This window comes from Enhydra lutris, unplaced genomic scaffold (genome assembly GCF_002288905.1).
Source record: "Enhydra lutris kenyoni isolate GAN:26980312 unplaced genomic scaffold, ASM228890v2 scaffoldscaffold55, whole genome shotgun sequence".
Classification (NCBI taxonomy): domain Eukaryota; kingdom Metazoa; phylum Chordata; class Mammalia; order Carnivora; family Mustelidae; genus Enhydra; species Enhydra lutris.
Window position 1 is genome coordinate 9,754,913 of NW_019154139.1, and position 16,654 is coordinate 9,771,566.

The window sequence follows — 16,654 nt, forward strand, 5'->3', positions numbered from 1 at the left end:
TCATACACAGGACATAAAGTACTTCACAAAGAGAATAATTTTAAACTGGAGAGAAATGGAAGATTTTCAGGGCTCACTTTAAAAAGAGAAAATGACTCATTGGCTCAGAGGGAGGAAGTGGGTTGCATTCAAATAAAACAGTACGAGTTAAAGAGCAGTGTTCTTTCTTCAGGTGTGGGGAGGGAACACTGCAGAGGCCAAAACTGTCTATCTGGGGTGAGAAGGCAAAGGAAATCTGTGGAAATTAGATCAGATAGGGGTTCTTTTTCTTAAATTCGTAGACAGTTTCAAAAAGAGTAAAACCATTTTGAATTGACTCCACTAAGACAATGAAAGGGGACAGAGAGAGAGGACAGAAAGAAACAATTGTAGGAGCTGGAGAAGGGAGATTTATAGTGAAGTGACCTGAGAGCCAGACAAGGTAGCAAAGGCTAATACTTTTGTTGGATGACTCTGCTTTGAAGCTTCGTATCCTTCACCAAACCAAGTTGTGAGGAATCAAGGTTCACTATAATTAGTATATTCTAAAGTATATTAAATTATAACAATATAAATTAAATGTGTGTCTTTATATAAAGCAATAGATTGCCACAACTAAATGAAAAAAAAAAACAGTACAGTTTTAAACTAAAGGAACTCAAATGCTATTAGAAAACCTCCCATAAAGAAAAGCTTTGTTTCTCGGTGTTAAAGAACTCCAAGCTGCAGCTTGCCTGGGACCTGTCAGAGAAATATCACCATAATTGGTATGAGTCCCCAAGTATGCTGACAATAATTGAGGCTTATGTCCCATGCATTATACTTGATGGCACATCGTATTAAAAAGGAACAAAATTACAGAGGTGGGGAGCTGCTGTATGATACAGCAGAGCATTAGCTCCTAGACGAGGCTTACAGATACAGATTTTAGAACTAGAATGACCCAGTTAATGAAGGCCTGGAGATAAAAAGTGAAAAGTATCAGCCTGCAAATCTCCACACCCGGGCAGAGAATATGAGCAACAAATAAGACCATGACCTACTCACCTACTCTGTGTATCTGTTAGCTAAAACCAAAAGTCATCTTAGAACATTTGCAAGTCTTGTAAATGTGCAGTTTGCTCTCTAAGTGTCACTCACTGACCCAACAGCAGGCACGTAAGTTAAGAAGCAATATGGTTCAAGAAAAAACATTAAGCCAAGTTCAGAAGCATGGTGACCTTGAGCAAGTCGTTTAAACTGAACTTTGGGGCGCCTGGCTGACCCAGTCAGAAGAGCATGTGACTCTTGATTTGGGGGTTCTGAGTTTGAGCCCCACTTAAATAAAAGAAAAACTTAAAAAATAAATAAGTAAAAATAAACTATATGAACTCCATTAAAAGATTAAGAAGGCTTATATTTATTGATTGCTGCCAGGTGCTTTTATGTATTGTCTTATATAATTCTCTTATCACCCCAGCTCAGCCTCCCTGTGCCTCCCTTTTCCTTCTATGAAACCAGTCTCCAAATAGTGCTATGTTCCCTGCCCCAGAATTCCGTCTTCAAACTTTTGAAAAAATTGTAGATTTTTCTGCTGATTTTATGAGAAAAGTAGCAGGGTGGGGAGATAACAAAACTTCTTAAACATACCTCTTATTATATTTTACTTTTTTTTTTTTTTTTTTTAAGTAGGCTCCATGCCCAGTGTGGAGCCCGGCACAGGACTTGAACTCACAAGGCTTGAACTCCAGGGCTTGACCTCATGACCCCGAGATCAAGACCTCTGAGCTAAGAGTCGGACACTTAACTGACTGAGCCACCCCGGTGTCCCTAAACATAGCCTTTTTCAAAAACCATCTCTTCTTGGGGGTGCCTGGCTGGCTCAGTTGTCGGAGCATGTGACTTTTGGTCTCAGGGCTGAGTTCAAGCCCTACATTGGCTGTAGAGATTACTTAAAAATAAAATCTTAAAGTCTCTTCTCCTTCCCCCCAAATTTTCTTTTTTTGCCGTACTCTTCTTTCCCTATCTTCCCCTAATCTCAAAGAATCCTCCTCATTCCTGGGCATGTTCACTCAGCCTTTCTCTCCTCAATAGATCCCGTCTCAAAAATTCCATCCAGAGCTTCCCCTGCAGCAGGTCCAAAGGACCAGGAGTTCTGCTGTCCCTCAGGGACAGTACCAGCTTGCCCTTGTGCTGGCCCCTGAAGGTCCCTGCTCCAACTAGTATTTGACATAGATACTATTATTATTCCTAATTTGAAAAAGAGGAAACAGAAGCTCAGAGTATCTACTTCTTCAATCATCCAGTTTAAAACCGGAGTCAGGGGACACCTGGGTGGCTCAGTAGGTTGGACGTCTGCCTTCGGCTCAGCTCAGCTCATGATCCCAGGGTTATGGGTCCCACATGGGGCTCCTTGCTCACCAGGGATCCTGCTTCTCCCTCTGCCTGCCGCTCGCCCTGCTTGCGTGCTCTCTCTCTTTCTGGCAAATAAATAAATAAAATCTTTTTAAAAAGAAGATTTAAGGGGCACCTGGGTGGCTCAGTGGGTTAAAGCTTCTGCCTTCAGCTCGGGGCGTGATCCCAGGGTTCTGGGATTGAGCCCCACATCGGGCTCTCTGCTCAGCGGGGAGCCTGCTTCCCGCCCGCCTCCCCTGCCTCTCTGCCTACTTGTGATCTCTGTCTGTCAAATAAAAAAAAAAAAAAAGATTTAAAAATGGGAGTCAGGATTTGAACCCAGGTATCTTCAAATCTAAAGTTAATGCTCTTTTAGCCTCATTGAGCTACCCTCCCTCTCCCCCTCCTAGGAAAATATCACCTGCCCTACCATCACCATAATCTTGTACTACGTGACCCCAGCACCCCGGGTTGAAGTTGGGAGATCAGGCTGCTCTGGGTCTTACCCTCAGCAATCTAATACACTATGTCCAGTTCAGCCAGATGGGGATAAATGGCAGTCTCTCTTGGCCCCTCTTTATTCCTAATATCCACGCCTCTCTCTTCCTCCTGCTTGTCATACTCTGCCATCTCCTGAGAAAAGGAAGAAAGAAGAGAAGAAAATATGAAAGAAGGGAAAATAAGAATAGGTTGAAGGAGGAATGTGGGTGGTTTTCTGAAGCTGTTTTTACTAGGTCAAAAATAGAAGTAAATTAAAGCCCTCTGAAAGGATGCGGAATGCTACATCTTCTCGTACTTTACCTAGAGCCTTGGTTGTAACTGCTAAAATACTCAGGAAGTTCAAAGAAACTTTAAGGAATTTTCTTGTTCTACATGTCACTGAAAGAGTGGCTGTTTTAACTGGATCATTTAATTAAATATCTCTTATGTGCCAAGATTAGTGTTAAGGGTAGAGCTAATGTACATAAATGACCTAGCATGGTTCCTGGCATGCAGTAGGCTCTCAATGAGTTATATTAAATATATCTTGAATGCTCATGACAGCCCTTAGTGGTAAGATCTTTTTGATCCCATGTTACAGGTAAAGAAACTGAGGTTCATGAACATAAGTAACTGGCCCAATGAAAACATTGAGTCAGGATTGGGAAAGTAGATAATTATATTCACTGGGCTAATGCCTTACCTAAACTATTTTATTTTATTCTTACATATACCCTACCAGTTAGGTACTTTTATTACCCCCCATTTAAAATAAAGAAACAGACACTTACAACGCTTAAGTAATTTTCCTGAGGTCACATGGCTGGCTGGTAATCCGAAACTGGAACCCAGGTCTAACTCCAATGCTTGTGCACAGTACATCAGAGCCATAGATGCCTGGAGAGAGGTTGGCAAGCTGTCATTTGAGAAACTTTGCAGGGATGTATGCATTACCCTGGTGAACTGACCAGAGTTCAACACCCTTAGCCTTATAGGCAGAGATTGGATTTGGTGACCTACTGAGAACCAAGAATCTCTTCAGGGTAGATTCATATTAATCAAGCTCGGGAGACTCAATGATAGATCAGAGGGCCAGTCTACTGACAGTGAAAAATGTAACTGTATTTGAGTTTCTTGTAACCAGTGCATTCTCTCCCTGTAGGCAGACCTTTACAGGAATTTCAGTTTTAATCTGAAGTTATTCACTAAATGTGGAAGCAAAAGGAAATAATTGGATGAGTTAAGAAGTGTGTCTGTCACATAGTACGAACTCAGTAAATCTTAGGTGTTATTATTATTACTAATACTCATCTGCCTCAGAGGAGAGAGAAACCATGAATCCCCTAAACGAACATGAAAAGTTCATGTATATACATACGTTCATTTTTCTGGGAGAGAGTCTATATCTTTTATTAAATTATCCAAGTGTTAGTGACCTATAAGAAACGTGAAGAACCATCAGTTCTACACGAAATTCTCCACAGAATCCTGAACACCTTGATGGAGCAAGTAAAATTTGAATTGGCGTGATATTCTCCCAGAGCTAAGGTTGTTACAGTATGTGGCAATTTTGGTTAAGTACAACCTCTGTTTGAGTCACTTTTTAAAAAAAGATTTTATTTATTTATTTGACAGAGAAAGAGATCACAAATAGACAGAGAGGCAGTCAGAGAGAGGGGAAGCAAGCACCCCGCTGAGCAGAGAGCCAGATGTGGGGCTCAATCCCAGGACCCTGAGACCATGACCTGAGCCAAAGGTAGAGGCTTAACCCACTGAGCCACCCAGGTGCCCCGTTTGAGTCAGTTTTGAGGACATTTTATTTCCCATGATATCTTTCCTATTTTTTTTAGTACTTTTGCACATTCTATAATTTATTTCCCCATTTAGTTCATTCAAAATCTCCCTTTGGAGATAACTTTTTTTTTTTTTAAGATAACATTCCTAACATTCAGACCCTTCACCTGGAGTCATCAGTAACAAGCAGTAGTACATATTCTTTTTTGTGCATAAGGTATCACATTGGTCACAGCAAACAGTAATTTGCTAAGAAAAAATCATGGCTATGCTTCTAAAAGCTCCACATTCCTGCTGTTCTTTAGATGATCAGTAAATGAGGTGGGGGGGATAGGATTACTTGAATTAGAGAGAAATTCTGTCTCCTTTTACATTTGCCTTTCGGTCAGAACACCCTTCAAAAGCTCCTTGAATTATATACCTTCTTTGGAGATGTGTATCCAGAATGTAGACCAGGGACACCCAAATTGTCCTCCCCTCTATTCATTCAGCAATATTTATACAGTACCTTTTACATTATACACACTTTTCTAGGAGTTACACAGCTGAATAAGGATTTGGACTATAGTAGGGGAATGAGACCTATAAATTAAAAATCATAATGCGGGGGTGTCTGGCTGGTTCACTTGGTGGAGCATGCGACTTTTGATAGCAGAGTCATGAGTTTAAGCCCCACGTTGGGTGTGGAGCCTACTTAATTAAAGAAAAATTACAATGTAGTGTGCTTTCACAGAGGAATATACAGTGGTATGAGAGCACAGACGGGAAGGCTTCACTCTGTTTCAGAGGACCAGGCAGGGTTTCCAAGAAGGGCTGACACTGGATGGGTGAGTAGGAGCTAAATGAACAAACACAGTGGGAAAGGGGCTTTTGTTTACAGGGAATTGTGTGTGCAAAGGCATCAAGGTGTAAGAGGATTTGTTGGAAGAAGGAAAAAGCAGAGTTTGAGAGGGAAGAAGGAAGGGATGACTACAACTATAGAAAAGTATTTAAGCAGCAGATAGAAAGAAGGGGAAATTGAGGGAGGTTCTTCCTGAGAACACTCATTTCTTTTTTACAAAGAAGCACGCTTTGTCGGGGTGCCTGGGTAGCTCAGTCTGTTAAGCATCTGCCTTTGGCTCAGGTCACGATTTCAGGGTCTTGGGATAGAGTCTCACATCGGGTCAGGCTCCCTTCTCCGTGGGGAGTCCTCTTCTCCCTCTGCCTGCCCTCTCCCTCTCTTGCAAAAATAAATAAAATCTTAAAAAAAGAAAATGGTGGGAAAAAAAAAAGAAAGAAAGAAAAAGGTGGGGGACACCTGGGTAGCTCAGTCATTGGGTGTCTGCCTTCAGCTCAGGTCATGATCCCAGGGTCCTGGGATTGAGTCCCATGTCAGGCTCCCTGCTCAGCAGGAGGCCTGCTTCTCCCTCTTCCACTCCCCCTACTTGTGTTCCCTCTCTTGCTGTCTCTCTCTGTCAAATAAATAAATAAAATCTAAAAAAAAAAAAAAAGACAAGTTTTGTCATCCAAGATAAAGGGACAAGAATGGAAAAGGGGGCTTAAGGAGACTAACCAAGCTCATAGAGGAGAATTACAAAGCAGTACTGAGAGACCATCTGTGAGAAGCAGTAACATAGCTGTTGAAACTTCTCTTCACCATGTAGCTTCTTGTCTCCTCTTGATAGAAATTTCTCATTGGTCTACCTTCTGTGGCAGCACCAATCTTTCTACAGTCCAATATTCTCCTTGATATTTTTGTAACTTCCATATCTTATCTTCAAAAATATTTTTGAGCACGCACTATGTAGCTGGTTGCTCCAATGTTAAATACAGTGTTGTCTGCCCTTAAGGAGCCTAGTGACAGGTAATAGAAGAGAGATTGAAGGGAAATATAAAAGGTGCATAATAATAGCACTAAAGGCACAGTATGAAAAGTGCATTAAGGAAATGTAAGTATAGTATTTGCAAGTTCAGAGTCCTAGCCCTGTTTGATATCATCAGGACCCATCTGTATAGAACCATAGGATTCTTTTAAGACCTTGAATAGGATCACCTGGAAAATTTAGAGCCATTCCATTAAGAGTGACGTTGATCTGAAAGCGTTACATACACAACTCAGGTTTAGCTATTTCATCCAACTGAGTTCACATTATTGTTTTACTACCCCTTCAGCTGCCTGCAAAAAGCACGCCTTCTGACTTCTTTTTTTTTTAACTTTTATTTATATTCCACTTAATTAACATTCTGTGTAAAATTAGTTTCTGCTGTACAATTTAGTGATTCAACAAGTCCTTGCATCGCCCAGTGCTCATCACAGGTGCCCTCCTTAATCCCCATCACCTATTTAAGCCGTTCCCCACCTCTCTCCTCTGGTAACCATCAGTTTGTTCTCTATAGTTAAGAGTCTGTTTCTTGCGGGCGCCTGGGTGGCTCAGTGGGTTAAGCCGTTGCCTTCGGCTCAGGTCATGATCTCAGGGTCCTGGGATTGAGTCCTGCATCGGGCTCTCTGCTCAGCAGGGAGCCTGCTTCTCTCTCTCTCTCTCTCTATCTATCTACTTGTGATCTCTCTCTGTCAAATAAACAAATAAAATCTTTAAAAAAAAAAAAAAGAGTCTGTTTCTTGGTTTGCCTCTCGTTTTTCCTGCTATGATCATTTGTTTTGTTTCTTAAATTCCACATATGAGTGAAGTCATCCAGTAATTGTTTTCCTCTGACTGACTTATTTCACTCAGCATAATACTCTCTAGCTCCGTCCACGTCATTGCAAATGGTGCTATTATGTATTTCCCAATGGACACAAAAACACTAATTCGAAGGGATTCATGCACCCCGAGGTTTATAGCAGCATTATCAACAACAGCCAAGTTATGGAAAGAGGGCCAATGTCCATCAACGGATGAATGGACAAAGACGTGGTATATAGCCTTCTAACTTCTTAACTGCTGTCCCTCTCAATGGCCTGGCTACTACTTTCTTGATGATAGTTCACTCCAAAACCAACTTTCTGTGTCTATTTCAACACTGGACCTACCGAATTTTAACCAGTCCTATCCAGCCCCAGCCAAGGATCTTCTGGTCCTAACTCCTGAGCCATTTAAACAAGCAGCAGTTTATAAGCAAATTCCTGCTAGTATCAGCTGACTCCTTCACCAGAGAACTTCTTATTCACCAAGAAGCTCTCATCCCCACCACCCTGCTACCTACTCAACCTCCTGCCAGTCAGCGACATCCTTATTACACCATGCCTCATGCTTAGAGTAACCAGAATCCTGAGCACACTCATGAATCAAGCAGAGTTTAAACTGACTTGTAACCGTATTCTCCCAGAGCTGAAGTTATTAGGCTATGTCCCAGTTTATTTTGATCAAGTATAACCTGTTAGTCTATATTTAGTTCCCCTTATTGATGATTTCAAAGCCTAGGTTTTCTTCTGCATCAACAGGGATGAGTATGTGGGGGTCTTTTCCTTTCATTCTTTTGACTGATGATTTTCCTATGTTGATACACTCTTGCATTTTTAAAATAAATCCTCCTTGGTCATGATGTATAATCCTTTTAATATGCTTCCAGATTTGGTTTGTTGGCATTTTGTTGATGATTTAAAGCACCTGGGCTTTTTTTTAAAGGATTCACAATTAGGGCTATTAAGGACCCTTCACTTCTTGCCAAGTGAGTGTTAGTACCCTAGTGTGTATATATCTCAAGATGAGTGTCATAACTCGTGCAATCATAATATATTTTTAAAATTCACACATAGTCAAAACTTATCTCTTCTGTATCCTCTTTTAGAATAATAAACTTTGAGCATCAGTGATAAAGACAAAGACATTTCCAAGATTATTCTCACTGCAAATTCATAACGAGTGCAGCATTGAAGGCTTCCAACATATAGTTAATGAACAAGAAGGAGGTTCTCAGTCTGCTTTCAGTTGTATCATGACCCCATAGGGATAACTGGGCATTTCTTATTCATTAGACTAAAATAGTGTTTGGCATATAGTAGGCCATTAGTAAAGATTTCTGATAAATGAATGAATGAATAAATAAATTCGGTCTTGGTATTTTGTAAAGAAGAAAAATTGCTTACCCCCAAGTATTATCCTAAGACAGTGAATAACATAGTATTTGTGTTTTTTTCCTTTTAAAAAAGCAATCAAATTGTGAACTTTACATCAGGAGCCTGAATGGGATGGCAAGGGGGTATATGACAGCTCCAAACCATACCCCACTCCATAGTTAATGAATGAGTCCCTGCTTCCTTAGAACACACACCTACCCCATCTCCTGCTGTGATCCAGAGAAAATTTGCCTTATAATTGCAGATTTTCTGTATATAGTTCCTATGATGAAACCTGAAAAAGTGTTTTATTATTTTAGTTTTCAGGCAGACCCCAAAAAACCCATTGGGGGACACATCCTGGCTCATGCTTCAACAACAAGAATAAGCTTGAGAAAAGGAAGAGGAGAACTGAGAATTGCAAAGATTTATGACAGGTAAATATTTTCTTATTTTTAATCAGATTCTTGGGCATATGGCATTAATTAGAATTGCCTCTCCTCAGAAGCTTTAATTTTTAAAAAATGTTTTATTTATTTATTTGACAGAGAGAGAGAGATCACAAGTAGGCTGCGAGGCAGGGAGAGAGAGAGGGGGAAGCAGACTGCCTGCTGAGAAGAGAGCCCAGTGCAGGTCTCAATCCCAGACCCGATCCCAGACCTGATCCCAGACCCTGAGATCATGACCTGAGCTAAAGGCAGAGGCTTAACCCACTGAGCCACCCATGCGCCCCATGAGAGGCTTTAATTATACCACTGGCAGATCCTACATGTTTGAATTTCCTTCTCAAAAAGTATTTACTCTGGGTCGCCTGGGTGGCTCAGTTGGTTAAGCAACTGCCTTAGGCTTAGGTCATGATCCTGGAGTCATGGGGTTGAGTCCCGTATTGGGCTTCCTGCTCAGCAGGGAGTCTGCTTCTCCCTTTGATCCTCTCCCCTCTCCTGTGCTCTCTCTCTCTCTTTCTCTCTCTCAGATAAATAAATACAACCTTTAAAAAAAAAAGTATTCACTCCATTGGGAAGTCCCTACTACAGACTAGGTTCTAGGGATTAAAGGATTCTGTTGATGAATAGACTTGGTTCCTGACCTTCCAAAGCTTATGGTGAAGCTAGATAGCCAAAGAATGATTCCAACTGAGGTTTGGTCAGTGCGGGGAAAGTACAGAGTATGACAGAGAAATATTCTTCTCCTTTCCTCTGCCAGATTTGTTTTTTGGGAGTTTTGTTTTGTTTTGTTTTATAGGTTTCAGTTTAAACATCACTTCCACAGGGAACTTGTCCCTAACCCTCCGGTCTAAGCTACACTATATTGTAATTTATATTCTTTCATGATATTTTACTTATTTAATTAAGAATTATAAACAAGGGGGCGCCTGGGTGGCTCAGTGAATTAAAGCCTCTGCCTTTGGTTCAGGTCATGATCCCAGGGTCCTGGAATCAAGCCCCACATCGGGCTCTCTGCTCAGCAGGGAGCCTGCTTCCTCCCTCTCTCTCTGCCTGCCTCTCTGCCTACTTGTGACCTCTGTCTATCAAAAGAATAAATAAAATCTTTAAAAAAAAAAAAAGAATTATAAACATGGGGCCCTTGGGTGGCTCAGTGGGTTAAGCAGCTGCTTTCGGCCTGGGTCATGATCCCAGGGTCCTGGGATCCAGACCCACATTGGGCTCCAGCCCCATATTGGGCTCCCTGCTCAGCAGAGACCCTGTTTCTCCCTTTCCCTCTGCCCACTGCTCTGCCTACTTGTGTGCTCTCTCTATCTCTCTGTCAAATAAATAAGTAAATTTTCTTTTTAAAAAGAATTATAAACAACAAATTTTTACAAGAGATATACACCAGCTGTTCTGAGTTCTGGGAATAGAGCAATGACTAAAAGAAAAAGACAAGGCCCTCATGGAGCTTATATTCCACTGGCAATGATTTATATACTGCATGCCATCCATGCTAGACCCCAAATACCCAGAGGACAGGGACCCGATTCTCTTGCTCACTGCTGTATTCCCAGTACCTGACACATGGTAGATGTACAATATTTGTGATTGACTGATTAGCCAACCCTGATCAACAAGGCAAAGATTTGTGATAACTATACTACGGAGGAAAAATCAACCAAAAAGAAATTACATGAGCTCTTAATCTGGTATTTGCTACGAATCGCAGTACTTATTATGGGCTGTCACTGAATAAATATTAAATAATCAGTTCTCCCATCTGACTGTTATTTAGACCATTTTGCTTTTTGTGACCTATCCCTGTAGGCTATAATATACAAATGCTGTATTTTATGGATTTCAGAAATCTCTAGAAATTTGCTATGAATATGCTTTGTTGAATTCAATAGGTAGTAAGATTGTTCCATCTTTTTACTACAATTTCTTGGTCTGTATCTTAGATTGCTGTGCTTAGAACTTTCCTAGGAGTGCCTGTGTGGCTCAGTTGGTTAAGCGTCTGACTCTTGGTTTCTGCTCAGGTCATGATTTCTGGGTGGGGAGATGGAGCTCGGGCTCAGCTTGGGGTCAGGCTCCCTGCTCAGCAGAGACTCTGCTTTCCCTGTCCCTCTCCCTCTGCCCCTCCCCTCAACTCATGCACACACTCTCTCTGTCTCTCTGAAATAAATAAATAAATAAATAAAATACTTTCCTAAACAGTTTTCACTCTGAATTGCATCAGCTGATTCCATGTAAATCTCCCTCACAGCAGGGACTGAGTCTGATTCACAAATGTCCCCAGCACCAACATGGTACTTGGCACATAGTAGGAACTCAGTAACTATTTGTCGAATTAACAAATGAACACCATCTACATGTGCAGTCATTCGCATATTTTATCAAATCCTCCATATTTGCAGGACCAAGTAACTCCTACAGTTCTTACAGTCTTGAGAGAATACGAGCATTCTGCAGACTCAATAAAGGATTATTAAAGGGATCGTAGAGGTTAGAAATTCAAATTTCCAAAAATTTGAATTAAAACAGCAAAACTAGTCGGAGCAAAAAGTGTCAAAACTTAGCTTGCTGTGCAGCATGTCCTCCCTTCTTTCTGGTTCCTTAAGATTTCCCGCGAAGAATTCTTGACTTTAGAGAAAACTTTTTAGTTGAGAAGTTGATGGTGCTACTTAATCATAGCTAATACATGTTGAGTGGCTGCTGCATACTAGGCCTTCCAGCAAGCACTTTATTTATATACATATATATGTATATCTTTATAAAATATATAATTATATATAATATATTTTTATAATTTTATATAAAATATAAAATTTATAATTTCTATCATTTATATAAATCATATCTGTAATTATATGTAATATAATTATATATATATTTCATTGTTTATGACAACAACTCTAAGAGGTGGGGGTCATTATCCCTGTTTTCCACATGAGCAAACCAAGGGCTCAAGCAGCTAGGTAGCCACTGTCCCTTTACAGTCTATTTTAAACACAGAAGCCAGAGTGATCCCTTATAAAATTGAGTCAGATGATATCTGTCCTCTGCTTAAAACTCTCCAGTGGCTCCCCATCTTAACTCAGAATAAAAGCTCAAGTCTCTGTGATGGTTTACTTAGCACTACGTGCATGTCCCTATCCTTGTCCCTGCTCTCCCTCTCTCACAGCACTGCGACCTCAGTGGCCATATGATGTTCTATAAATGGGCCAGGCGCAGTTCTACCTTAGGGACTTTGTACTTGCCTAGAATCATCTTTCCCCACGCAGCCCTCATTCTGGTTATCATTCTCCACCCCTCCAATCTTTGATCAAATAGTACCTTCTCCACCACACCTGGCTAGATCTCCCTATTTAAAATCGCAACTCCTCCCAGTTTCCACACTTCTACTGTCCCTCACCCAGCTCTGTTTTTATCTTTCCCCATAACACTTACCATCTTCAAACATATTACATAATATATATTATGTTCATTATTTATTATCTGATTCTTCTTCTCCCAAGATATAAGTTCCACAAGGACAGGGATCTTTGTCTGTTTTTTTCACTTCTAGATTTCAAGTACCTACAACAAAGATTTAGCAGGTGCCTAATAAATATTTTCTTAGTGAGCGCATGAATGGCCTTGCCCAAATCACACAATCAATAAAAGATGGAACCAAGATTAGAATCTGTACTGTCTGAATCTAGGGCCAACACTTTTAATCATTACACTATTTCTTAGTTTGTTAAAGATGCTCTATTTTGGACAGTCATAGCATCTGTTACAGCTAGTCCCATGCCTTCAACTACTAACTTACACAGATGTAAGGGAAAGACAGTTCTCATTCAAAGAAAACACAGAATTCTCGAGGAATAGAGCAGAAAAGGGCTATCAGAAGAATTCCCAGATATATAGGAATGACTACGAAAACAGACAAAGCTCTTTCCCTAAAGTGTCACTATAGTTTATAGCTTCCATAAGTAAATATAGCTGGACCCCAGTATGCATTTTTCTCTCTTTAAAACTTTTTTTGGGGTGCCTGGGTGGCTCAGTGGGTTAAAGCCTCTGCCTTCAGCTCAGGTCATGATCCTGGTGTCCTGGGATCGAACCCCACCTCGGGCTCTCTGCTCAGCAGGGAGCCTGCTTCTTCCTCTCTCTCTACCTGCCTCTCTGCCTACTTGTGATCTCTGTCAAATAAATAATAAATAAAATATTTTTTTAAAAACTTAAAAAAAAAGATTTTATTTATTTATTTGACAGAGAGAGAGAGCACAAGCAGGAGGAGCAGGAGGCAGAGGCAGAGGGAGAAGCAGGGTCTCTGCTAAGCAGGGAGTCTATGCAGCGCTTAATCCCAGGACCCTGGGATCATGACCTGGGCCGAAAGCAGTCGCTTAACTGAATGAGCCACCCAGGTGCCCTGCTCACTTTAAAACTTTTGAGTGAAGAAAAAAAAAACCCATTTATTTTATTCCATTTAGCATATTTGAGATTGATGGACATTAAAAACAACTCAGGGCGTCTGGCTAGCTCAGTGGGTTAAGTGGCTGCCTTTGGCTTGGGTCATGATCCCAGGGTCTTGGGATTGAGCCCCGAGTCGGGCTCCCTGCTCAGCAGAGCCCCTGCTTCTCCCTTTCTCTCTGGGATCTGATTCTCCTCGGGCCTTCTTACCCAGCTCTAGTTTTAGTTTAGCAAGACCGGCCTTATTTATAGCCCATTTGCTATCCTCAGGGGAGGCCCCCCTACTATTTCCTAAGGGAAGTAACCTAACCCATAGTGTGCTCAGAATACAGTGCCTAATCTCCACCCCTCTAACAAAACAAAACAAACAAAACCAAAAAACAAAAATCAGCTTTGAGAGGCAGTAAAGTCTGGTGGTTAAGAACATGAGCTTTGGGGACCCTTGGGTGGTCAGTTGGTTAAGTGTTTGCTGTTTGCCTTTGGCTCAGGTCAGGGTCCCAGGGTTCTGGGATCAAGTCCCACATCAGGCTCCTTGCTCAGCAGTAAGCCTGCTTCTCTGTCTGCCTGTCCCTCCCCCTGCTTATGCTCTCTCTCTCTCTGACAAAAATAAATAAATAAATAAAATAAAAATAAATAAATAAATAAAATCTTAAAAAAAGAAGAAGAAGAAGAACATTGAGCTTTGGAGTCAAATAATTTAGTCTCCAATCTGGCACTTTCCTTTACTAGCAATTGTGACTTTGGGCAAATTACTTCTCTCTGAACCATGATTTTTCTCATCTATAAAATGGAGATAATAATGCATACCCAAGAGTTCTCATAAAGTTAAAATAAAATCATAAAGAAGACCAACATGTAGTAAATTAGTAAATACTTAATAAATGAAAGCTATTAATGTTACTAAACAGTCACCATAACCTGAATATAATAATAACATAAAGTAGCACTGGCTCTTTCTCTCAGGATCAGTGATTTTCAAATTTTTATTTATTGTTTAGTTTACTTGAGTTTTAGATATTTGTTTCCAACTGCTTATAGAACTCCTCTACAGGACTATCACTCAGGTACTTCAAACACAACATACCTAAACCCAACTTCTTATTCTTTTTTTCTTTTGTTTTGTTTTGTTTTTTTAGATTTTATTTATTTCTTTGAAAGAGAGAGAGAGAGAGAGCACAAGCATGGGGGTTGCAGGGGGAGAGGGAAAAGCAAACTCCCCACTGAGCAGGGAGGCTGATGTGGGCTCTATCCTAGGACCCCAAAATCCCAGGACCCTGAGATCATGACCTGAGCCAGAGGCAGATGCTCAACCGACTGAGCCACCCAAATGCCCCATTCTTCTTTCTTACCTATTAAACAAGTATCTAGTTCTCTGTTTTTGTTCATACTATTCCCTCTGCCTTGAATACCCCCATTTCTGCCTCAAAAAGCCTCTATGAGGCTTTATATTATCTATGAGTCCTTTCCTAATCAACCTTACTGGTATAATCAACCTTTCTTTAGAGTTCTGTAACATATATATTGACTTTATGAAATTTATCTTACTTTGCATATTTGTCATACGTCATACATAGTTCACCTGTTAGACATCTTGAGAGCAGGGACTCTGTCCCATTTTTGTGAAATCTGTAGTATCTAGTACCTTCTAATGTATGATTTTCAGAAGTTGAAAAATGACTTTCTTGCAAATAAATACAAAATAAAAGTGTGTCAAAAACTTGATTCAACTCAAGTAATGAAGAATCTTATTCAAAGGATAGTTTGACAGAGATTTGTGTAGTCAATCAGAGGAATGCAGAAATAAATTTGCAGATAGATGAAAAACTGGTTAATATCTTACAAGGCAATCAATTGTAACCTTTGAAGTTGTTTTCTTTACTGGAGGGAAATCAGTTGCTTCTCTACACAGTGAAATTCATTTCCAGTGCTATAGACTGCAATCATCTGCATCACCCACAGACAGGAATTGCCCGCATTGCTGTCAGTTTTCCACAAATTAACCTCTATTCCTACGGTGTTGTAGAAAAAAGTAAAAGGTAAAATCTAATAGATCATATAATCACATACAAATATAAAATGTCAAAGATTTTATTTACTTCATTAATTAGTGCAGGAACTAATAAGATTTTTATAACCAGATCAAAGAAAAAATCAAATTAACACACATATGGAGCCAAATAAGGAATGCTAAGTGAATTAGAAATTGACCAAAAACGGATCAAAATCCATAGGACAAGAATCAATTGCATTCCTCCTCGTACAATTCACATTTCTATGGACAAGAATAATTTGTATTATTCATGGTTACCTACAACTTGCAGAGTTGTCAAGTAGCTCAAAGACAACAAAAGGCAGAGTCCTTACAAAATAGGGGAACCTGGAAGGATGTGCTGGGCAACCTATTTTCCACTGAACGTACGTGGCAACCTTTTAGTTCACTTCAAAGTCTTGCACAATTTTGCCCTGCATTGGTCTAGTCGCAGAAATGTGCACCCCCCTTTTGACCCAGGCCCTGCCACACTGTGCCTCAGAGTATACCGAAAAAAAACCCAGTTATTCCTTCTGCCTATTTCCAGATTTGGGGTCATTTCTCTTGACATTCGGAACCTTAAAAATGGAAGCTGTTCAATAAGTGTTTGTGAGGCTTGGTAATACTTGTAGGTAAATTATGTAGTCCACATTTAGCTGTAGCAACTCTGAAATGTCTCTGGAGACTCAGACTGATAGGGGTGTGATGCCTGTGACATGAATATGGTATTTATAGAAATAAAGCTTTTTATAAACTTCTGTTCCCTTGTATTCTGTTAGCCCTGAGATGCCTGAAAATGAAGCCACCTTCACAATAACTGCTGGAGGAATTGGGGATGCCAAGGAGTAGGTGGCAAATTGATGCAAATTGCTTCTTAGTGCTTATTAGGAGCTGAAGAAATAGAAAAGCGGTCTGAAATTTCAGAACTTGAAGTAAGAGTTTGTTTTTTTCACATGCTATTAGAGGAAAGTCAACAAAAGAAATTTATAAATCTTATATTTATCCTAAAAGTCCCTGATGTATAATCCCTATACATTGTATATCAATTCAGGAATATATATATGTACACATATATATATT

General features: G+C 40.2%; 1 protein-coding gene across 2 annotated transcripts in view; it reads left to right on the top strand.

Moving 5' to 3' along the window:
* LOC111157653 (DNA meiotic recombinase 1) overlaps positions 1-16,423 on the top strand; it is a 36,100-nt gene extending 19,677 nt beyond the window's left edge. For both annotated transcript variants that reach the window (XM_022519259.1, XM_022519260.1), the window contains 2 exons: positions 8,983-9,099; positions 16,354-16,423. In XM_022519259.1, coding sequence (XP_022374967.1) covers positions 8,983-9,099; positions 16,354-16,423 — 187 coding nt within the window. The remainder of the gene's footprint in view (positions 1-8,982; positions 9,100-16,353) is intronic.
* Positions 16,424-16,654: the final 231 nt, after the last annotated feature.